General features: G+C 47.9%; 2 protein-coding genes across 2 annotated transcripts; one reads left to right on the top strand and one right to left on the bottom strand.

The window, feature by feature from the left end:
- Window positions 1-351: 351 nt before the first annotated feature.
- Window positions 352-4,678, top strand: LOC127031563 (granzyme H-like). Its single transcript, XM_050918494.1, has 5 exons — window positions 352-415; window positions 2,384-2,531; window positions 3,089-3,224; window positions 3,757-4,032; window positions 4,378-4,678. Exons 1-5 carry the CDS (start codon window positions 352-354, stop codon window positions 4,525-4,527), a joined length of 774 nt encoding a protein of 257 aa, XP_050774451.1. The 3' UTR covers window positions 4,528-4,678.
- A 6,049-nt stretch (window positions 4,679-10,727) lies between these two features.
- LOC127031566 (mast cell protease 1A-like) lies at window positions 10,728-17,389 on the bottom strand. Its single transcript, XM_050918497.1, has 5 exons — window positions 17,317-17,389; window positions 16,038-16,182; window positions 14,554-14,689; window positions 14,040-14,294; window positions 10,728-11,229 (listed from the first exon to the last, which is right to left on the bottom strand). Exons 1-5 carry the CDS (start codon window positions 17,387-17,389, stop codon window positions 11,104-11,106), a joined length of 735 nt encoding a protein of 244 aa, XP_050774454.1. The 3' UTR covers window positions 10,728-11,103.
- Window positions 17,390-23,435: the final 6,046 nt, after the last annotated feature.

Below are 23,435 nucleotides of genomic sequence, written 5' to 3'. Positions count from 1 at the left end.
GACACAAGGGCAGGGAGCTGGGCAAGGATGGAGCCAGGTGAGTTTGAATCCCAGAAGTACCCAGCGGTGTCTTCTCCATCCAGCGGTGCATCATCCACCCAGCTGTGCAGGGACCTAGCCATGCAGGATCCAGCCAGCTGTGCAGGATCCCCGACTTACACATGGCCTATCTTTCCCCCTAGCTCATGTAGTTGGCTGTGGTTGGAAATTGAGATGCCTGAGCCCTGCATTTAGATGAGTGTGTGGGCGAACCTGAGGTTTCCTGCCTCCCCACCCCCAATCCCCTCCAAGCTGAGTCTATAAAGCCTGCAGGCCTGAGGCAGATTCACCGTCCCTGCACTGACTCCAAACATGCAGGCCCAGAACTTGCTCCTGCTCCCCATGGCCTTTCTCCTATTCCGCGGGGCTTGGGCTGGTAAGTACAGCTGGGATTAGGGTCTCTGGGACATTGGGGTGAATGGGAGGGTCTCAGGGATTGGGGTCAGTGGGTGGTGTCTAGGGGTCTGTGACAATCTGTACCCATATATTCACTACTTTTACAAGACTATGTTAAATTTTACACAAAGCGTGCCTTGTGAGTTATCTGAAAACTCATAATTTGCTGATCATTATTGTTCTGGTAAAATATGTGTGGCATGTAAAGTTATACTATTTTATTGCATGGAGTTACTCAGACATGTTTCAAGTCTGGGGGACAACCACAAACCAGTTCTCTAGACACAAATAGCTAGCCAATGCCTCAACCAGGAGTAAATGTAATTAAATGGACTATCACCTGGTTAAGTGGCCATTCTTGGGCAGGAAAGATGTGGGTGAAAAATTTACATCTTGACTGTCATAAACAGATGGTTAAGGGTTAATGCTTCTTTTACCTGTAAAGGGTTAAAAAGTTCACCTAGCCTAGCTAACACCTGACCAGAGGAACCAATGGGGGAACAAGACATTTCAAAAGGAAAGAGGGAAGCTTTTCCTTTGTTCGAGAGTTTTCAGTTTCAGCCAGAGTGAAAAAGATCAAGGAACCAGCCTCTGATCAGAGTAGTAAGTTTTAGAAAGGAATAAATAGGTTTATGTTTATTTCTTTGTAGGCTGTCTTATTCAAATTAAGGTAGAATCAAATTGGGTATTTGAGTATTTTTTTTTTTGTGTAACTAAATTTGTGCTCAGAGGAACATCCTCTGTGTTTTGAATCTGTTGTCTGTGAGTGTAGCTGGTATGCTAATCTCTCCCAGAGGGTTTTCTTTTACCTTTCTTTTCTTTAATTAAAAGCCTTTTTTCTTAATACCTGATTGATTTTTCCTTGTTTTTTTAGATCCAAAGGGATTGGATCTGGACTCAGCATGGACTGGTGGGGGGAAAGGAGCGGGGATGGTTAATTTCTCCCTGTTTTAAGATCCAAGGGGTTTGGATCTGTGTTCACCAGGGAATTGGTGAAGTCCCTCAACACTACCCAGGGGAAAAGGGGATCCTTGGGGGTGGTGGCAGCGATACCAGATCTAAGCTAGTAATTAAGCTTAGAAGTGTCCATGCAGGTCCCCACATCTGCACCCTAAAGTTCAGAGTGGGGAAGGAACCTTGACATTGACAAAGAAACAGCTCAGTGTTACTGTCTGCGCAGACTTTCTGTCTTATCAATCCCAGATGGAGATGATTCTTGAAGAAGAAAGTCTTATAAGAAGGGGAGCAGACCCCTCCCCTCCCACATGACCTCTCCCTTTCTCTCTATCCACGGCACACACAACACCGGAAGTACAAAGGAAGCAGCATGGGGGATGGATCCTGACTGAAAGTAACTCAGCCAGTAAGATTGCAGAAACGTGGTGAGAGAGCCCTCCCAAGGCATGCTTGGTGCAGAGTTTATCTCCATCCTGTAATGGGTTTAACACAGGGGTACAGAATGTCAGGGGGGGATCCAGGCATGGTGTCTCCCCCAGCACTGATATCAATCAGTGTCACCCACTGCCCACGTAAGGAAGAGCTTGGAAAGGGCAAAAAAGGCGACAACAGCACCGAGCAGCTCAGCACCGAGCAACAGACCCTGTGTCCCATTCCTCACCCAGTAGTGAGGCATAAGCCGGGGTGCGGTTGGCCCCTAAAGCCGTTAGCTCAAGGTAGGGCAATAACTGACCCACTCCCAGTGCATTTGGCACTGTTTGTCCATCCAGAGACTTCAAAGCTGTAGATTTACCCTCCAGCCCCACGGGGTGTCCAGTGTGGGGCAGAGCTGAGCAGGGGGTAGGGTTCCAGGCACAGAGATCCCCCAGGGAGAGCAGCAGAGGGGGTAAGATGATGTTGTGGAGACTCCCCTTTGGGATGGGGAGCTCGGTCCCAGACTGGCCCAGGGAGATGATGAGATTCTTTAGATGAACCTGGTCTCCCCCTGCAGGTGAGATCATTGGAGGAAAAAATGCCAAGTCCCACTCCAGACCCTACATGGCCTATCTGCAAATACGAGATGGACAGTATATAAAAATATGTGGAGGGTTCCTGGTGTCGAAGAACTTCGTGCTGACGGCCGCTCACTGCAAGGGAGAGTACGCGCCTCTGTGCTGGGGATGTCAGGGCAGGTCGGGGTTAGTGGGTGATGGGGGAGCCGGGAGCTCTGGTGCCGTTGTGGGTTGCAGGGAAGGAGCAGTTAGTAGGAGAGGCTGGGAGAGCAGAGCCCAGGGATCTGATCTGCTCAGGGGGCATCAGTGTGTCTCTAGGGTCTTCTGCAAACCATGGGCCAGATCGAACGATGGGTAAATCAGTGGAGCTACGGCCACTGACACCAGCTGGGTTCTGGCCCATTGCCCAGATCGAGGCAAGGAGGGGCTCACAGCCCCAGGACAGCTCTGCAGGGCTCTGGACTGGGGGAAGCGGAGCATAGACCCCATATGGATCTAGGCAGGGATTGTTCTCCAGGGTGCAGGGGAGATGAGACCCATGGTCCTGGAGAACAAGGAGGAAGTGAAGCAGCTCAGGGGGACAGCCCCAGGGTGCCCTGCCCCATCCATGTCACTGTTCGTGAATCAGACTGACAGGTGCCCACACCTCACCTCACATATGCTCCTGCAATTGATGCCCTATGGGTTGCTCTTGGTTTTTACAGCAAGATCACTGTCAAGCTGGGAGCCCATAACATTAGGGAACAGGAACAGAGCCAACAAGAGATCCCTGTCCGTCGCCAGATCCTCCACCCACAATATGACAATGAGACCACTAACAATGACATCATGCTGCTGCAGGTACCACCCCCATCCCATCGCCCCTCTTCCAGTGACCTCACACTGCTGCAGGTACTGCCCCCATCCCAGCGCCCCTCCTCCAGTGACCTCACACTGCTGCAGGTACCACCACATCCCATTGCCCCTCTTCCAGTGACCTCACACTGCTGCAGGTACTGCCCCCATCCCAGCGCCCCTCCTCCAGTGACCTCACACTGCTGCAGGTACCACCACATCCCATTGCCCCTCTTCCAGTGACCTCACACTGCTGCAGGTACTGCCCCCATCCCAGCGCCCCTCCTCCAGTGATCACACACTGTTGCAGGCTCCGCCCCTTCCCATCACCCCACCCCCAGTGACCTCACACTGCTGCAGGCACCGCCCCCATCCCATCACCCCACCCCCAGTGACCTCACATTGCTGCAGGCACCACCTCAGCCCATCACCCTGTCCCCAGTGACCGCATGGTCAAGGGATTTTGCTGGGAACAGGGTGCGGATGAGTGTCCATGAGCATGACCCTCACATTGATGTTCATCATTCTTGTCGCTCAGCTAGCAGAGACAGTGAAGCTGAATAAATGGGTGAAAACCATCCCCCTGCCACGCACCAACAAGAGAGTGAAGCCAGGGACCAAATGCAGTGTCGCTGGCTGGGGCCGCACCAGCAGACAGAGTAAATCGGCCCCAGCCACCACACTCCAGGAGGCGAATTTGAAGGTGCTGAAGGATGACGTGTGTCTGAAGAATCCTGATGTGACCTACTATGACTATGATGCTTCCACCATGATGTGTGTGGGCGATCTGAAGAAGGGCAAAGCCTCTTTTATGGTGAATCTCGTTCTGGCTTCAAGCTCCCTTGATAAATCGTTATTATGAATGAGGCTTTTGGTGTTGCAGTTGGGCCTATGAGCAGCCAATAGGGGATCAGGCCCGACTGTGCTTGGTGCTGTACAAATGAATGTGAAAAGAACTGGTCTTGTCTCAGGGGAAGGCAGCTGGACAGGGGAGTGGGTGGGGTGTTTAGACCAGCTGGGCTGTGGGGTTCCAGGAGAGCTGGGTGGACATTGTGGGGTGACACTGGGACCAGCTGCACCAGGGGTATCACTGAGCTGCACATCAGCAGGAAACGACTCACTGAGCTGTTCTCCAACTGTGACTTGTTTAATTTTTCAGGGAGACTCTGGGGGCCCCCTGGTGTGTGGGAAAAGAGCCCAGGGCATCGTTTCCTGGGGATCCCAAAAGAGCGCCTCCCCTGGAGTGTACACAAGAGTCTCCACTTTCATCCCCTGGATAGAGAAGATGATGAGGATGCTGGAGCCCTGAGCAGAGCCGGGAATCACTGCACAGGCCAGAGCTGCCCCACTTCTGTCCATTGGAGAGACCAAAAGACGTAGGGCTGCTTTGCAGAGGGGTGGAGCCCCGCTAGGCTGAGCCCCCTCCCCCAGCCTTTGTTACCCTCAGGCAGCCCCCAACCCATGAGCATCAAGGTAGGGAGCCTAGAGGAGTTAGAAGCCAGGTTTGAGGCCAGCTCTCATTGCCTTCCTTGGAAATCCCAACCCTTAGACTACCTCTTTGCTGGGGAAACAGCTGAGTTATTTCCTCCCAGGTAACAGACTCGAGTTGAACCCTGGACTCAAAGGTTAGTAGCTCTCCTCCGCGTCAGCGGGTAAAGTGACGGTTCATGGGAGATCCTCATTCTTACCTCAACCTGTAAATCCTGTTGAAACTGAAGCCTGCCCTGTCCTCACTGGGCCTTTCCCATGGGTTTGTTCCCCCTGTGTGGCCACCTGCTGTTCCAGACACTCCTGTTCCCGGTGCCAGCAATGACAGTGGGAAGGCAACACAGCGACCACTACGTTTAACTGATTGCAGATCAAACATTAGCGCTGATCCTCCCCTTCCCACTTCCCCTGCCCTGCTGAGTGGCCTGCTGCATTTTACTCCCTGCTTCGTAGCCAGCAATGAATAAAATGAAGTTACAAAAAAGAGTGAACCCGAGCCGTGAAATCCAGAGTAGCTGCTGCATCTGCCATGGCCAGGAGGGAATTGGTCCCTACAGGGGAAGGCTGGGCTTGTGGTTAATGCACTAGGCTTGGACCCAGGACACCTGGGTTCAGTGATTTCACGCAGAAGAAGGATCTGGCGGGTGCCGGGGGGAATTAACCCCCTCAGGGCTGGAGGAGTCCCTGCCTGCTGGGACAGAAAGGGAACTACAAGGAGAAAAGAAGCCTGAACAATTGGCTGTGTAGGCTCCTGAGGTTCAAATTCTGGGACAAAAATGGGACATGTTTGAAATAGTTCTAGTGAAAAGAAATTGATCTGCTTCTTCCCATCCCCATCCCTCCATCAAACTATATCTATCTAGCTAACTAATCTGTGTCTCTTAACACACCTATCCCCATACACATAAGCTTCTGTCTCTCAATATCTCCTTAGTGCCCCCCCCATGCTATGTCAGAACCAGTTTTCATCTCTTTCATCTCTAGGAGGTGTGGGAACTGTCTGGCTCAGGGGAGCAGAGAATGGGACATGGGATCTTTCCCCTTTGGGGATGCTGGCCCCTGTCTGCCCTGGGCAAGGGGATTGGCTGGCTCAAGGGCATTGAGAATCAGACACATTATTCCTCCCATCTTATCAAGGGGTCTGCGGGAAATGAGGCTATCACAGATGGGGGGATCTGGTCTCTCTGACCCACATTTCTCCTCCCAGCTCACGTCCACACTCAGGGCGGGGGGCAGTTGAGAAGAATTCATGGCTTCCAAGGCCAGAAGTGATCGTTGTGATCATCTAGTCTGAGCTCCTGTCCTACACCGGCCATGGGCCTCCCCCAAAAGAATTCCTAGAGCAGGTCCCGTAGAAAAACACCCAATCTTAATTCAAAAATCAGCTGTGCCGGACTCTTGGTAAATTGTTCCAATGGTTAATTACTTTCACTCTTAAACGTTTGCACATTATTTCCAGTCTGAATTTTTCAAGCTTCAACCTCCAGCCATTGGATCTCTTAGACCGTCTTCTGCTAGATTGAAGAGCCCATTGTTAACTATTGCCTCTAGATATTTAGAGCCTGTCATCAAGGAACCAGGTAACCTTCTCTTTGTTAAGGTTCAGAATGACCTCCCTGAGTGTCTCACTCTAAGGCAAGTTTTCTAAATCTTGAACTATTCTTGCGGCTCTCCTCTCCAATTTTTCAACATCCTACTTGCATCTTCAGGAAGGGTCCCCAGGTGGGAGATACATTTCTTCTTAGGCCTATTGTTTCTTCCTAATGACTCATTAACCTGAAGGGGCCCTTCCCAGCCAGCCACCTAGACTGAGAGCCTTTTGCCTCGTGGGCATTACCCAGGTGTAACTACATGTGAGATATAGATAAGCAGTCAATATTCATGACTTCAGATACAAAAATGATACATGCATACAAATAGGATAATCACATTCAGCATATCATAACTTTTCCATTGACACCTCACATGACTTATCTTGCATAAAATACATCATACCTATGTCATAATCATATAATATCTCTATGAAGAATATGGGGTGCAGCATCACCGTATACATTTCCGTTTAGCTGTATTTAAAAACGCTATTTGCTTGTGCCCAGTTTACCACAGGTCCAAGCTGTCTCTGTATCAGTGATCTGTCCTCTTCATTATTTAGCACTCCCCCAATTTTTGTGTCATCTGCAAACTTTATCAGTAAGGATTTTATGATGTATTCCAAGTCATTGATCTGGTCTCCCAGGTCTACGGGGCTACAGAGTTTTAATGGCCTCCACTTCCAGAGAAGGGAAACTAAACTCCCTGGGCACAATCTGGCTGAAGGAGTTAAGAGGGGGTTAAACTAATAGTCAAAGGGGTGGGTAAAAGAGGGAAGAAATGAGCTCCCAGCACAAAATCGAGAACAAAATTAATCAAGGAACCCAAAGACGCAATGAGAAAAAATGACTTGCCTGTACCTCAATACTAGGACCCTTTCAAACAAACATGAGGAATTGGAACTGCTCATCTATGAGCATCAGTTTGGTCTAGTTCATATGACTGGAACCTGGTGAGATGATTCCCATGACTGGATGGTCAAAATCAAGGCTTATAACCTATTCGAGAAGGTTCAAGTGGAGAAAAGGAGAGGGGGAGGGGCACAGGATTCATAACACAAACCATGAGCAAAAGACCCACCCCCAAACTAGTTTGGCAGTGTCCTTTTCCTCTCAGGGTCTTAAGTCCAGCCACCCAAAAGATCACCCCAAAATTCCAAAGTCCAACACCCCAACAGTCTCTTGAGTCCAGCACCCAAAAATCCCCCCAAAAGTCCAACAACCCAAAAGTCTCTGTCCCTGGTCAGTGCAGCCCCAGAGTTCAAAAGTTTATCTGCAGAGCTCTACACCCCTCCCCATCTGGGTGGAGGGGAGAAAGGGGCACAGAGTGTTAAGGGGCACCTTACATGGTCCAAGGCCAACTGCCCTGCCTCTCCGTGGGGTTCTGCTGCAGCCTTTACCACGAGCCACTCCACTCCACCAGCCATCCTGTCAGCTGCTCTCGCTGTCCCACGAACTGCTCTGCTCCGCTCACCATCCCACAGGCCATGCCAACCAGCCTGCAAACTGCTCAGCTCAGCTCCCCTCTGCTCACCATCTCACGAGCCACTCCAACCAGCCCACAAACTGCTCAGCTCAACTCACCATCCTGCAAACTGCTCTGCCAGCTGCTGAGCAATATATCTTCAGGCTCCCCCACTAGTCAACACAGCACTTTGGGATCTTAGCTCTTTAGTGATTTCTTCTCATAGTAGGGAAGCCTCAGTGCTGGTGCACCATTGGCACAAAATGAATTCAGCACAGCAGCCTGTAACTAGATCCTTAATAGAATCAAAATTAACTCTGCTATTTCATAGTGGAAAGAAGAGACAGTGTAATTGCTGTTTCAAGCCCTCAAACAAGATCCATGCCACCAGACAGCAATACCTAAACCAACCATTCTCAATTAAGTGGGTTTTGGAACTTATATCCCTTGTCTAGCGAGTCCTACTTAGTTGATGGTGAGACCCTCTGTCATAAAGCAGTTTCATAGTCCTTCATTCACATAATCAGGGTAACAACACTTTATTCCTCCTGCCCCAATAACAGAGAAATTGGAGATCCCACAGCTGTCAAAGTGACCATTTAGGACTGCAGTGCACTCATGCTAGGCAGGGTGGGTGTGCCTATGCAAACCAGATCAACCCCTGAAGTTCTTTTCCACACTTGACACAATTCACCACCAGATGTCAGGGTAGAGCTCATCCTGACTCTCCTTATACAGAGAAGAAAACCCTGTGAAGGTAGGAAGGTTTCTATCATGATAATCCTGAGCTGTTCCTAGAGCCGGAGAGGTGACGGCCAGCGGAAAGCATCAGACCATCTCCTCTGCCTTCCTGTACCGCACGGGCCAGAGCTTCCAGCCTCGGGGTCTGAATGAGTTTGCCTGGGAATTGGCCATTCAAATCTCATTGTTGGTTGGGTATGGATCAGGCTCGCAGATGCTGCTGCCAAAGGCTGGGCTGAATTCTCCATCCCTGACAATGTGACTGAAGCTGAGACATTTCTCTAACAGCTCTGCTCTAGTTCGAGCTGAGATTAGCTCAGGGATGTCCCAGGGCTGGACCTATGCAGGGGTCAGATGGGAGGAGCACTGTGATCCCTTCTGGACTTGGAATGGACGAGTCTATTGAAAGAATGTTATTGCATCAGGTCAAGGTGGAGGGACCCAGGGCATCTGATGGCAGCTCTGGGACTCTCTCTCATGCCTCTGGCTCAGACAAATCTGGCCTTTAGCCAGACAGGGATCAGCAACACGGCATCTCCTGGTACTGGGGACCACTGGCCAGCACTGCCCCTGTTACCAGAGAGAGCCAGATGGAGGGAAGGGTGGAGATACACAGATCGATTTGGTCTGTATCTGCCCCACAGCTACTGGATTTGGGTGTCACGGTGGGTCTGGGTGTAATTACAGCCCTGTAGTTGCTACAGCCCCATCCCCTGCAACCAGAGACCTTCCCTGCCCTGGCGGACCCAGTGCCTGCCCCACAAAACAAGGTCAGGAGGAAACTCAGTGCTGGAGATGTTTGTACCACCTCTGTACTGAGTCCAGAGGATACACGACAGGAAGTGAAATTAACAGGCTCTGGGATGACGGGGCTGCAGGGCCGCAGGCCCTGGGAGTGCCTGACTCAGCTGCTGTGAGTTGTGGGGAAGCAGTGTGGCCTAATAGCAAGCCCACAGGCCTCCACTTCAGGATGGCTGGGTTCTGTTCCCAGCTCTGCTGCTGGGTGACCTTGGAGAAGTCATGGCCCCTTTCCATGCCTCAGTTTCCTCATCTGGGGCTAATGATCCCAATGGCCTTTGTAAAGCAGTTTGAGATCTGCTCACAGGAAGAGCTAGGGGCCCAGATCTACAAAGGCATTTAGGCTTCCAGTGATTTCAATGGGTGTTAGGCATCCAAACACCTCTGAAGTTCCAGGCCTACATGTTATTTAGCTCTAATTTTGTTTATGGCTCAACCCAGTTTCCCTATGTCCTGCCCACCACCCCATTATCCTCCCCCATCCCTGGATCATTCACACATGCAGCATCCAAACTAGAAGCCAGTACTAGAAAAGGTGGAGCAAATTGTTCAAACAAGACTTTTTTTTTTATTTTTTAAAAAATGGATTTTTTCCCCTCAAGTGCCATCGGTCATTCAAACAAGTGTCCATTTTCAATATCTTCCAAAGAGTTGGAAAGACACAAGTCTTTCTTTTGTCCCAATGTATCTCAGCAATGCTTTCCAGGTTTCCTTCTTTTGGGTTTTTCCAACCTTCATTCAGTATCACAATAATAATAAATAATTAAATATTTGTGGGGTGGGAGAGAGAAAAATAAAATAAAATAAAATACTGAAAATAAATAAAAGTTGGGTCCGGCTCAAAATGCACAAAACAAAACATTCAAAATTTCATTTTTTTCACACCACCATTTCAATGTCCTATTTTCATGTGCTGTTTAATTCGGCTAGCCATGCTTTGTGATGATAGGTTGGCCACCAAAACTGCAAGGCCCCATTCCTGCTCGCTGGTTGGGTGAAAGAAAGTTTTTAAGACACCAATGACACACTTCAGCTAGGAATTTTGATGGTAGAAAACCCTTGAAAACTAATGGACATAAAAATGACCAGCATTTGTAGAGCGTGTATAGAATTCAACAGTGAAAATCCTACCCTTACTCCAGAATCCCCTAGGGTGATGTAAAACCCTATGCACATGTGCGAATTCTAATGAATCAGAAGGAAAGGTTTCACTTAATACTTTTCTGGGTAATGTGGCATGTGGATGGGACAGATATAATGCAGACAGACCTGGGGACAGAAGAGAGACAGACAGATATTAAAAAAGCCAGCAGACATAACCTGGAAGCACAGAAATGTGGCCCTGAAAAACGGATAAGAGAAGTACCTTTTTGGGCACAGAGTCTTTTCTGGAGAGGCAGGCTTGGGACAACGAATAGAGGAGCTGTCTGCTGCTGTTTGATTCTGATTTGTGTTCAGGGAAACAGGACTTAGGATATTCCTTGTAAATAAACCAGATTTCATCAAGTAAATACCAGGCCCTATTGTGAATTTCCACTCTCAAGCAAAGCACCCGCAGAGCCCCAAACATTGACTAGCCGCTTGGGGTGACAATAAAATAGAACAAAATTTCGTACATCGAAGGGGCATTTGTAGCCACAAAAGGATTTCAGGATGAGCCATTCATAGCCTTCCTTTAACAGTGAAAAAAAATCTGTCTAATATAAACCATCTCAAGAGTTACACACAGGCACGGAACCCAGTATGGCTAAATTCATCCTTTAAAAGGGAGCGTCTCCTTTAACTCAGTTTCTGCAGAGTTTCATTGATCCAGGGAATGAATTTGGAGATTCTTGTGTATATGCTGGGGGGGGCGCCCATCTGGATTTCCATTGGAGACGATGCCCTGGACCACCCCATCACACACCAGGGGCCCGCCGGAATCGCCCTGCCAACAAGAAGAAGAAGATCAGTGACTGACATTACCCAGCCCGGCCTGTCCTCTGGCGATCTCAGATAGCACGTGGGAAAGGTGTTCTCTGTAGCTGAAGGCCCAGACCTGGTCCCCAAACACAACTGGCCTAGAAATGGGTGGGCAGAGAGAGAAATCTAGAGCTGGGCAGAATGATGTACCTGTGGAAAAGGCAGTTTCCACAACAGTGAAATTTTCCATAATTTTTTTTTGATTTCCCTGAGAATTTTCCATTTTTGTATCAGGAAAATTGAAATTAAATATTTCATTTCAAGCCAGTTCCACCCAGATTAGAATATTCTATAGTTAGTGATCAGTACAACAAAATCTTAAACTGCTTTTTACTATTCATGCAATGGTTTATAAGTGTTGTAGTTCAGGTCTTCATTCTCTTCTAAGGGCTCGGCTCTGTGGAGGACTTCATCTCCCATAATGCAATTCAGATTTGCTTCTGACTGAGCTCTTTGGGGCATCATGGGAATCCCATGAATCAGTGCATTGTGGGAGATGTAGTCCAGGCAGGAGCTACTTAAAGGAAAATAGAAACCTGAACTAATCTCCCAGAAGGCAATGTGCTGATTAGGCACTGCAGCTTAATGTTGAACTGGCTTGAAATGAAGCATTTTGAGAGAACTCAACAACCAAAATCCTAGCTTCATAGAACTGTTGGGCTGGAAGGAACCTTGAGATGCCATCTAGTCTAACCCTCCACTTGGAAGCCAGACCAAATAAACCTAGACCATCCCTGACAGGTGTTTGTCCAACCTGGCCTTAAAAACTTCCAATGACAGGGATTCCTCAACCTCCTTAGTTAATCTGTTCCAGAGTTTAAGGACCCTCAGAGTTAGAAAGTTTTTCCTTATATCCAACATGAATCTCCCTTGCTGCAGATTAAGCCCATTACTTCTTGTCCCACCTTCAGTGGACAAGGAGAACATTTGCTAACTGTTCTCTTGATAGCAGCCCTTAATATATTTGAAAATGGTTATCATGTCCCCTCTCCAGCCTCATCTTCTCTAGCTTCAATATGCTCAATTCTTTCAGCCTTTCCTCCTAGGTCAGCTGTTCTAAACCTCTAATCATTTATTTGTTCTTGTTTCTCTCCTCTGGACTCTCTGCAGTTTGTTCACACAGAAGGAAATGTTTCAATCTGTTCACATTTCAGTATGTTTCATTTTGATTAAAAATGTTGCAATGAAACATTTCAACATTTCTGAGTCAACCTCTTATTTTTGGAATTTACATTCTGCCAAAAATATTGACATATCAACTTATCTTCGAAAACAAAGATTGAAATGTTGCCAATTCCCGTGATACAGGAATACCGACTCTCCCTCAGCTCCAATTCCTTCCTGGCCCCATAGATGTCAACATCAAAGCTCCCATCCACATCTATGGGGCCAGGATTTCACCCAGGATCCTGTCTCTTGGGTAGCCTCAGGGTTGACTTCACTAGTAGATCCTCCATTGATGGTGAAGAGTAGAAAGGGTCAGAACATGTGGTGATGCAAGGGGGCAGGTGTTCCCCTTTTTCATCAACATTGTTCCTGGAACATTTTGCTAAAAAATCAAAACCCAACAATTCCTAGTTATGGTGCATCATGGGAGTTGTATTTAAGGGGCCTCATGCCCTTATGGGAACACAGGGCTGGATGGGCCCTATTGGGTCATGGAGTCAAGTCCTCGCTATCCCAGACAGCCCCATTTTATCATCCCATCCATAAACTTATCAAGCTCCATTGGCATCCTGATTAGGCTGTTCTCCCCAACTGCTCCCTTTGGAGGTTGTTCCAGAACCTTCCCCCTCTGATGATTAGAAACCTTCTCCTCATCTCCAGCCTCCATTGATCCCCACCCCTGATTCATCCTTTAGCTTCAATGATCATCTCGCTCCTCTGTGTTCCCCTCATCCTAATGTATCTGTAGAGCAATCGGACCCCACTCAGCCTGTATTTTAGGCTAAGCTAGCCCAGGTATTTTGCTCCCCTCTTATCAAACCGGCTCTCCATTCCCCTGATCATTCCACCAGCTCTTCTCGGCACCTGGTCCAGCCAGAATCCTTCTTTCTGGGCCAGGGCTGCCCAGAATTGTGCACCGTATTCTAGCCGAGCTCTCCCCAGAGCCTTCTCCACTGGGATTAAAACTTCCCTTTCTACCTGAAAGCAGCAAGGAGTCCTGTGCCACCTCATAGACTAACAGACGTTTTGGAGCATGAGCTTTCGTGGGTGAATACCCACTTCATCAGATGCACAAAAGCTCATGCTCCAAAATGTCTGTTAGTCTATAAGGTGCCACAGGACTCTTTGCTGCTTTTACAGATCCAGGCTAACACGGCTACCCCTCTTTCTACTTGAGACACCTCGGCTGCAGCATCCCAGGATTGTATTAACCTTTCTCCTGGCCATCACCCACTAGCTGCCCACAGTCATGCTGCAATCAACTGACACACCCTCCCCGTTCCCCTCAGTTGCTTCAAGCTCATGAGCCCCCAACTCAGAGCAGCAATTTTCTTGTTACTTGTCCTTACATGCATGAGCCCATGTTAAATTTCATCCTGTTTCCACCAGCGCCTTGCACAAGGGCACTAACGGTGGAGATACCTCGCTGGAGATATCCTAGGTGCTGGTCTTCCTGGCTGGGCTGCATCTCCCATGTTGCACCATGGGCTCCCTTCTTGGGGCAGTGGAGCATGGGAGGGGCATGGCCATACTGGTTTCCACCAGTTCCTTTCCCTCGAGCAGCTTGCTGTACCCCCAGTGGCTCCGAGAGGGCGGAGGGATATTTACATGGAATGGTGATTTCTTGACATGGGGGCTGCCAGCACACAGCATGGTGGTGGGGTTGTAATGCTGGTACTGATCTTTGCACAGGCCGTCCGACACCACCTCTTGCTCCACCTCCAGCAGCCTGTCGGTGGTGGTATTCACTCCGGTCTGACCCCACCCGGCTACGCTGCACTCGGTGCCTGGGCTGACGTGGTGATTGGCCTCTGGCAGGGGAATGGGCACCACCCATTCGGTCAGCTCCGCACTGTCCCACAGCTGCCATGGATGAGAGAGAGAGAACGGACCAGGATCAGCACAGGTATCGGAGCTGCTGTGGGGCAACACCAACCTGGGTGTAGGATGGATGTGTGTCCAGGGAGTGAGTGTGAGGTCTCTGGGGGGCAGGTGGTAGGATAAGGGCAGTGCCTGCAGCAGTGTGCAGCAGTGTGAGGTCACTGGGGGTGGGGTGATGGGATGAGGCAGTGCCCTGGCAGTGTGAGGTCACTGGGGACAGGTGATGGGATGGGGGCAGTACCTTCAGCAGCATGATGTCATTGTCAAAGTTCTCATTGTTGAAGTCAGGGTGCTGGACCCAGTGACGGGCCTGGATCAGTTGCCAGTTCTGTCCTGGCTTCATGAAGTCTTGAACTCCCAGGTAGACAAAGATGTTGCTGGAAAAGCCAAGGGGAGAATATGGGGGTTTTAGTCCCCATTGTACGGTAAGCTGGGTCCATCACAGGCCCTCAGGAAGGGACACCAGCCCTGCTCCTGCCCTGTGCAGATTTCTACCTAAAGTTGTGTGACTGAGTAACACTGAGACCATCTAATGCACCTACATAAGGATGGACTTCCTCCTTCTCCATTCTGGTTGGCTAAAGAGACCCCAAAAGACTGACCTTCGCACTACTCTGCTATTCAGAGTGACCCATTGTCCAGTTCTAGTGTCCATGGTTCAAGAAAGACATTGATAAATTGGGGAGAGGTCATAGAACAGCCTTGAGAGTGATCAAACAATTGGAAAACCTCTTTTATACTAAGAAACTCAAGGTCATTTGATTTCAAATTCAGAGGCACTATAAAGGATTCTGGGTTTCTTTTGTTTTTTTTCCCAAAACATGATTGTTTCATGGTATGATTTTTTAACAGGGACTGTAACTAACCAGTGGAACATTTACCAAAGGTCATGGTGGATTCTTCATCATTGACCACTTTTAATCAAGACTGGATTTTTCTTTTAAATATTTGCTGTAGATCAAAATTATTTGGCAGATGGTCTGTCATCTGTGTTATACAGGAAGTCATGCGAGATGATCACAATGATCTTGCAGTCTATGAATCTTTGAACTACATTGCAGAAGAAGGAAAACACACCTGGAAACGTGTAAGGCCCTAATCTGGTTGTAACTTTGAAATAGTAAAAGAAAAAGGGAGGAATCCAGATGCCTAGGCTGGGCCAACACAGAAATAAGGTTACTGGAATGAATGAATGAAACATACAAATAAGAAAAAGGATCAAATAATTTTTTATGCACCATCGCCATCTACTGGTTATGGTCAAAAGTAGCAGAAAGCCCAGCTCTGTCCCTGGAAATGACCCTGGAGACAGAGGTCAATATCTGGGATATGAGAGGTTGCTGAGTGCATCACAAAAGACGCTGAAGTCCAGAACGGTGCCCAAATGTTTGGTTCAGCATCTTTGGACAGACTCTTCCCTCCTCCAGGGTTAGCAGGACATGAGAAAAAGTGATGAGAGTTCATGGCAAAGATTGTATCTAGTTTGCGGAGTTTAGGCTTTAAAATCTAACAGGCACGCAGGGAAGTCTGTAATTTTCACATCCTGTAAACACTTCTAGTCTTTGGGCCAATATATTTCCAGCTCCGGTCCAGCCCCAGGGTGGGGGACTGGCTGGCTCAGGGAGCCTTTCCCCATGGGCCTTTCTCCTCCAGGGGCACCAGCCCTAATCCAGGCTCCAGGTGGAGATTGGCTGGCTCAGGGGTGTGGGATGGCACATGTCTTACCCCAGGTTGCAGTTACAATGAGCCGCCGTCACCACCACGTCCTCCTGGATCAGGAATCCTCCACAGCTTTCTGTTGACCCAATTTGCACATAGGCCATGTAGGGTCTGGAGCTGAGCAGGGATTCCTGGCCCTCGATGACCCAGTCTGGAGAGAGACAGGGAGGGGTTCAAAAAGGAGTCTGGAGAGTGAGACCAAGAGCCCAGTGCAACCCAGACCCTAATCCCTCAGCCTATCCCCGAGCCCGCCTGGAGCAGCCCCTTGGGCTCCCCAGCCCAGCCTCCCCCTGGATTATCCCCTCACCCCAACCAGCCTGGTCCCTATCCATACATGTACCCGCTGTACATCTACCTATTCCCACGTGGACCTGTCCATCCATCCATCCATCCTTTATCCCATACATGCCCATCAATTTGTCTGTCTGTGGGGCCACGCCCTGGCCATCATCAGTCTCTGAACAAGGCCAGAGATTCCTTCTCATCATTGGGCCCCATGTCCCATCTCCTGATACTTGCCCAAGCCTGATGGTTAATTCTATCCCCCGGCCCCTGGTGTGGCCTGCGCTGCCCTTGGGCCCTGATCTCCCACATCTCACCACTAGAGCCAGGTAAAAGGTTTTAAGCAATTGGTTAATTTGCCAAAAAATGCAACTTTGGGGCATCAAAAGAACCAAATCCTGAGGATTATTTTGCTGCAAAAAAAGGATTTTTTTTCTGGAAAAAGTAGGCAATTTTCATTCTAGGCATCTCACTTTTTTGTTTTGAAATGTTGTTTTGTTTAGAAATGGCGTGAATTTTTAAAAATGAATCTTTAAAACAGTGAGGAAAAACCCTTTAAAGTGAGCGGAAATCAAATGAGAAAACACCCCCAAAATTTTTATGGGGGATTGAAGGAAGCACCTGGCAGCAAATCAAAAAGAAAACAAAATTGGTTCTGCATCAATGTTTTGTTTCACAATTGCATTTTGGTTCAAAACTCAGCTAATTAAAGAAAATAAGGGTGAAAAACACCTGAACAGATCCCAAAATGAAACCAAAAAGAAAAAGAAACGTTTGTTTCAGGTGGAAGGAAGCACCCCAAAGGAAATAGAAAAAATTAAAAAATATTTGCTTTGAAATAATATCTTTTTAGGGTTTTCATTCTAGAAGAAAAAATTATTTTGGGAGGAACCTCACTTTTGCCAGGATTTTTGGACCCAAAAACTCAGCGACTCGCTCAGCTCCACTCTGACCGTGAGCCCCCCAGGGCTGAGACATCAACCAGTTTCTCAACTCCACTCACCAGCATGAAGCCTTGGGGGCAGGAGAAAGGCCGCGGTGAACGGGAGAAAGGCTGTGGACAGCAACAGCTTCATCCTTGGTTCAAATCCAGGGTCTGGAACTGGTGGGTCTGTCTCAGCCTTGGGGTTTATATAGAGCGGTTGACGGGGAGGGGCCCTAGGTAGAAGTGAGTTCGGAAGTGCAGGGTCACATACCCGGCTATGAAAAAAATTCCCCAGCAGTGATGTGTCAGGGGTGGAGATTCTCTGAGAGGAAATTTTGAGCCACATCCCCTTCTGCATTGGGGGAGTTTCCTTCCTGCTCTGGTTCCCTCCCTGCTCTTGGCTGGGGTCGTGGCCAACACTGATGCCTCTCAACTGCAGATGGCAAACTCCCCTCTTGTCTGTTCAACCCCCGGAGGCTTAGATCCACATAGGTTCAGGCCAGCAGTGTCCATTCCACCCTCCCATCTGCCCTCGTGAGGGACCAGGCTGGAGAACCTTGCCCAGCTCCCCCGGACCGAGCCCCATCATTGATGTCCAGTGAACGCTTCTTCCAGCAAGGCAGCCAGGCTGGGTCTGACACCAGCCAGAGACAGAGAAATGCCCCTAACCGAGGGAGCTGGTTCCCTGGTGAATCCCCCTCCCTGTCCCACACCGGGGTTTCCTTTCCTGTTTGATTTGGTTGGGCTTCAGCTATCGTTATATGCTCTTGCTCTGCCCTTCTCTGCTCAGTTGAAGAGATTCCTGGTACTCAGTTTCATCTCCCTTTGAAGATCCTTGTGCCCCAAGCACAGGCACTTCCCCAGGAACTTGTGGAGAAACCAAAGACAGTGAGCTGAGCTCTTTCAGTCTCTCACTGCCAGGTGCCTTCTTCAGCCCTCAAACCATTGGCCTGGCCCAGGGCTGGTTCTAGGCACCAGCGCTCCGAGCATGTGCTTGGGGTGGCACTTTTCAAGGGGCGGCATTCGAGCACTTGGGGCAGCACTCTGGCCCTTTTTCTTTCTTTCTCTTTCTTTTGCTTCGGCGGCTGCACTCTGGCCTTTTTTTTTTTTTGCTTGAGGCAGCAAAGACCCTAGAGCCGCCCCTGCCTGGCCCCGTCCTGCCCCATCTTCAGTTTTTCACCATCACTTTTAAAATGCACTTCCCAGAACTGGTGCATGATCCCAATCCCCAAACATCCCTCCCTGCTCCTGATCATCACGGCCCTGTTTACACTGCTGCCTCATCCAGGGAGGTCACGATGCTTGTCGAGTCAAAATAATATTTGGCTGGGGAATTCTGCACCAGCTGGGATGGAGAGAAACTGGTTTAGGAAAGATCTTGGGTCTCTTGGGTTTGGGTCTGTGGGGCATCTGGGGATGCTGAAGGCAGGATTAAAATCCTTCAGCAACCTCTGCATCCAAGAGAAACTGTGGGGTCAGGTCTTAAATTATGCTCAGCCCCCAAAGGCCAATAGGGATCTTAGCAGCAGTGCAAGTCCAGAGTCTGTCTGTCTCTCTCCCCCTGCCCCATCTATCTATATCTCTGAGCCATTAGTGATTATCTTTCAGAACTCATGGACAAAGAGAGGGATCCCAGAAGACTGGAAAAGGCAAAGACAGTGCCTCTCTATAAAAAGGGGAATAAGTGCAACCCAGGGAATTATAGACCAGTCATATATATTTTGGTACCTGGAAAAAGAATGGAGCAAATTATCCAACACTCAGATTGTAAGCACCTAAGAGAAAGGAAGGTGATAACTAAGAGTTAACATGGATTTGTCAAGAAAAAATCATGTCTAACCAACCTAGTATCCTTTGACAGGGTAACAAGCCTAGTGGATGGGGGGAGGCAGTAGATGTGGTTTATTTTGACTTAAGTAAAACTTTTGATACTGTCTCACAAGACTGTCTCATAAACAAACTAGGGAAATGTAACCTAGATGAACCTACTGTAAGGTGGGTACTCAACTGCTTGGAAAACCATTCCCAGAAAGTCATTATCAGTGATTCACAGCCAAGCAGGAAGGGCATAATGAGACCGATCCTTCAGGGATATGTCCTGGGTCAGGTTCTAGTCCATAACTTCATAAATGATTAGATAATGGCATAGAAAGTACACATATACAGTATGTGGATGATACCAAACTGGGCGGGGTTGAGAGCTTTTTGAAGGACAGGATTAGAATTCAAACTGATCTTGACAAACTGGAGAGATGCTCTGAAATAAACAGGACACAATTCAGTAAGGACAAATGCAAATCTCTGTATTTAGGAAGGAACGATCAGTTGCACACGTACGAAATGGGAAATGACTGCCTGGGAAGGAGTATTGCTGAAAAGCATCTGGGGTCATAGTGTATCAAAAACTAAATAAGAGTCAACAATGTAATCCTGTTGCAAAACAAGTGAACGTCATCCTGGGCTGTATTAGCAGGAGTGTTGTAAGCAATTTATGAGAAGTAATTCTTCAGCTGTACTCAGCACTGATTAGGCCTCGGCTGGAATATTGAGTCCATCTGAGGGCACCACACTTCAGGAATGATATGGAGAAACTGGAGAAAGTCCAGAGGAGAGCAACAAAATTGATTAACAGACTAGAACACATGACCTCTGAGGAAAGATTGAAAAAAATGGGTTTGTTTAGTCTGGAAAAAAGAATGTTAAAGGGGACATGATAGCAGTCTTCAAATGCCTAAAAAATTGTTATGAATAAGAGGGTGATAAATTGTTTTCCTTAACCGTTGAGGACAGGACAGGAAGCAATGGGTTTAAATTGCAGCAAGGGAATTTTAGATTGGACATTAGGAAAAAATTCCTGACTGTCAGGGTGGTTAAGCACTAGAACAAATTGCCCAGAGAGGTTGTGGAATTGCTGCCTTTGGAGATTTTTAAGAGCAGGTTCCACAAACACCTGCCAGGGATAGTCTAGATAACACTTAGACCTTCCTCATTGCAGAGGACTGGATCAGATGATGTATCGAGGTCCCATCCAGTTCTTTCTTTCTTTCTTTCTTTCTTTCTTTCTTTCTTTCTTTCTTTCTTTCTTTCTTTCGAGTTTTGATTGTTCAGATCTTATTTGTTTAGTAAAATTTGTTTGTTGATGTTGATTTAATTCTGGGTAATTATTTCAGGTTAAGTTGGGCTTAATAAGGAGGGTGCGTCAACATTGTGAGTGTAATTCTTATGGTGGAAAAGACCATCCCTCCATCCTCCCAGCAACCCCTGCCCACTCATCCATCCATCCATCCGAGCCACCTGTACATTCTCCAGTGCCCACGCATATCCATACATGCACTGATCCCCTCCTATCCATCCATCCATCTGTGCATCCCAGTCATCTGTAAATTCATCCATCCCCATAAACTTCCATCCATCCGCATAGACGTCTATCAATCCATCCTTCCATCCATCTAAATTCATTGATTCTAAGGCAGCAAGGTATCACCAGTGATACCTCATGTAAAACACAAACCAGAGAACTTCCCCAAAATAATTCCTAAAGCAGATTATTTAGAAAAAAGTCATCCAGTCTTGATATAAAAATGGTCAGTGATGAAGAATGCACTTTGACCTTTGGCTAGTTGTTCCAATGATTAATTACGCCCCCCCCCCCGGTGAAAAAATTATACCTTATTTCCAGCATAGGTGCCAACTTCCCCTCTTCCCGGCGGGTGCTCGACCCCCCCACCCCTGACCTACCCTCACCCCATCCCCATTCCACTTCTTCCCCACCTTTCCCCACCTGAACCCCACCCCTTCCACCTCTTTTCCCCAAGTCCCCACCCCTGCTCTGCCTCTTCTCCACCTCCTCCCCTAAGTGTGCAATGTCCTCACTCCTCCCGCTCCTTCCTGGAAAGTCCTAAGCACTGCCAAACAGCAGTTAGGTGGTGGTGGGGGGCAGGCGGGAAGTGCTGGGAGGGAAGGGGAAGAGCAGGGACGTGGCATGCTCGAGGAGGAAGAAGGAAGCCAGGTGAGGGGAGCATGGCTGCTGGTGGGTGCAGAGCACTCATTAACTTTTTTGCATGTATGCTCCATCCCCAGAGCACCCACGGAGTTGGTGTCTATGATTTACAGTCTGAATTTGTGTAGCTTCAGCTTCCTGCCTTTTGATCATGTTAGGCCTTCCTCTGCCAGGCTGAAGAGCCAGTTATTAAATATTTGTTCCCCATGTAATTACTTAGACTGTGATCTTATCACCCAGTAGCCTTCTCTTTGTTAAGCTAAACAGACTGGGCTCTTTCAGTCTATCATTGTAAGGCAGGTTTTCTAATTCTTTGATCATTCTCATGGCTCTTCTCTGACCCCTCCCCAATTGATCAAAATACTTCTTTAATTGTGGGCCGCAGATCTAGACATGGGATTCCAGCAGCGGTTGCACCAAGACCAAATCCAGGCTAAAATAATCTCTCTTCTCCTACTCGTGATTCCCCTATTTATGCATCCCTAGGATCGAGCGAGCCCTTTTGGCCACGATCGTGCACTGGGAACTCACTATCCACCTTGACCCCCAAATCTTTCATGGAGTCCCTGCTTCCCAGGCTAGAGTGCCCCAGTCTTTGGTCCTAGATGTATACCTTGACATTTGGATATGTTAACATGTGTATTGTTTGCTTGCACCCAGTTATCAAACAATCCAAATCACTCTGTCCTGTCCTCTGCATTATTTCCACTCCCCCAATTTTTGAGTCATCTGCAAACATCATCAGTGATGATTTTATGTTTTCTTCCAGGGCATTGATAAAAATGGTAAATTGCATATGAGAAAAACAGATCCCTGAGCTCACAAGAAACACCCATTTGATGTTGATTGCCCATTTACAGGTACATTTTGAGACCCCTCATTTAGCCAGGTTTTAATCCATGTCATGTGCGCCATGATCATCTTATATTGTTCTAGTTTTTTAATCAACATCTGTGGTACCGAGTCAAATGCCTTCCAGAATTATAAGCGTATAACATCAACACTGTTACCGTTATCAACCAGAGTTGCAATCTGATCAAAAGGAGACAAGGTCTGTGAGGGGATATCTTTTATTGGATCAACTTGTGTTGGTGAGAGATATAAGCTTTCGAGCCTACACAAAGCTCTTCTTCAGGTCTGGGAAAGATCCTCGGGGTGTGACAGCTAAGTACAAGGTGGAAAATGTTGTTTAGCCTAAGCAGTGAGCACATATTTCTTTCCAAGCTCTCCATCAGAAGCAAGCTCCGCACAGACCAGGACCCACCAACTCAAAATAGCATCAGACTGGGTCAGGATAAAGGATGCAAAACTTGCAGACGTATCTCCACTGCTACAATGATCAACACTCCCTCCCACAACGCACCTTTCAAGGCCCATGGCTCCTACACATGTCCATCACAGCATGTGGCTTCCCTCATCCAGTGCACTAAATGCCCCAATAACAAATAGGTGGATGAAATGAGCCAACCACCCTCAAATGAACTCACACAGAAAAATGATGAAAGACAAAAAAGACCTTATCACCCAGCCAGGGTCGAACACTTTTCACCAAATGATCACTCTGTATCTAACCTCTCGGTCCTCATCCTCAAAGGAAACCTGCACAACTCTTGCAGAAGATGAGCCTGGGAGCTTAAATTCATAACTTATCTAGACAGTAAAAAAAAAACTAAGAAAAGAAGAAGAAGAGGTGTATAGAGACACTGGATTCATGGCTTATTACAACAATCTGTAACTCACTAAACCCCCTTCCCCCCACCTTTTCCACACTCTTTCTGCCGCTGTTACTGGAGAGGTGTTAACAGGGCACTTCATCTTGAATGCTCTATTGAAATATGAGAATCTCTCCCAGACCTGAAGAAAAGCTCAGTGTAGGCTTGAAAGCTTGTGTCTCTCACCAAATATGAAACATATTTCAATGTTTCCACCGTGCATTGAGCTGCGACACACGGAAGATCTTTCCCAGACCAGAAGAAGAGCTCTGTGTAAGCTCCAAAGCTTGTCTCTCTCTAAGAGAAGTTGATGTAGTAGGATATCACCTCACCCACCTTGTCTCTGAAATATCCTGGGACCTGCACGGCTCCAACAAAGCTATGTATATACAGATAAAAAGATACCAAGTTAAACAATGATCGAGCTATACACACATTGGGACAGTAGGGGGCAGTGTTGTCACAACAAGGGAATTCTCGCTGAG

The sequence above is a fragment of the Gopherus flavomarginatus genome, chromosome 11 (assembly GCF_025201925.1).
Source record: "Gopherus flavomarginatus isolate rGopFla2 chromosome 11, rGopFla2.mat.asm, whole genome shotgun sequence".
NCBI classification, from domain to species: Eukaryota; Metazoa; Chordata; order Testudines; family Testudinidae; genus Gopherus; species Gopherus flavomarginatus.
Note: the sequence above shows the minus strand (reverse complement) of the source record. Positions and strands in the feature narration are given on the sequence as shown.

Coding starts and splice junctions, on each gene's coding strand:
- LOC127031566 (XM_050918497.1), bottom strand. CDS start 17,389: ATGAAGCTGTTGCTGTCCACAGCCTTTCTCCCGTTCACCGCGGCCTTT. Junction 14,295..14,553: donor ATGACATCATGCTGCTGAAG/GTACTGCCCCCA, acceptor CATCCATGGCAG/CTGTGGGACAGTGCGGAGCT. Junction 11,230..14,039: donor TCAAGAAATCACCATTCCAT/GTAAATATCCCT, acceptor TCTTGTTGGCAG/GGCGATTCCGGCGGGCCCCT.
- LOC127031563 (XM_050918494.1), top strand. CDS start 352: ATGCAGGCCCAGAACTTGCTCCTGCTCCCCATGGCCTTTCTCCTATTC. Junction 416..2,383: donor ATTCCGCGGGGCTTGGGCTG/GTAAGTACAGCT, acceptor CTCCCCCTGCAG/GTGAGATCATTGGAGGAAAA. Junction 2,532..3,088: donor GCCGCTCACTGCAAGGGAGA/GTACGCGCCTCT, acceptor TGGTTTTTACAG/CAAGATCACTGTCAAGCTGG.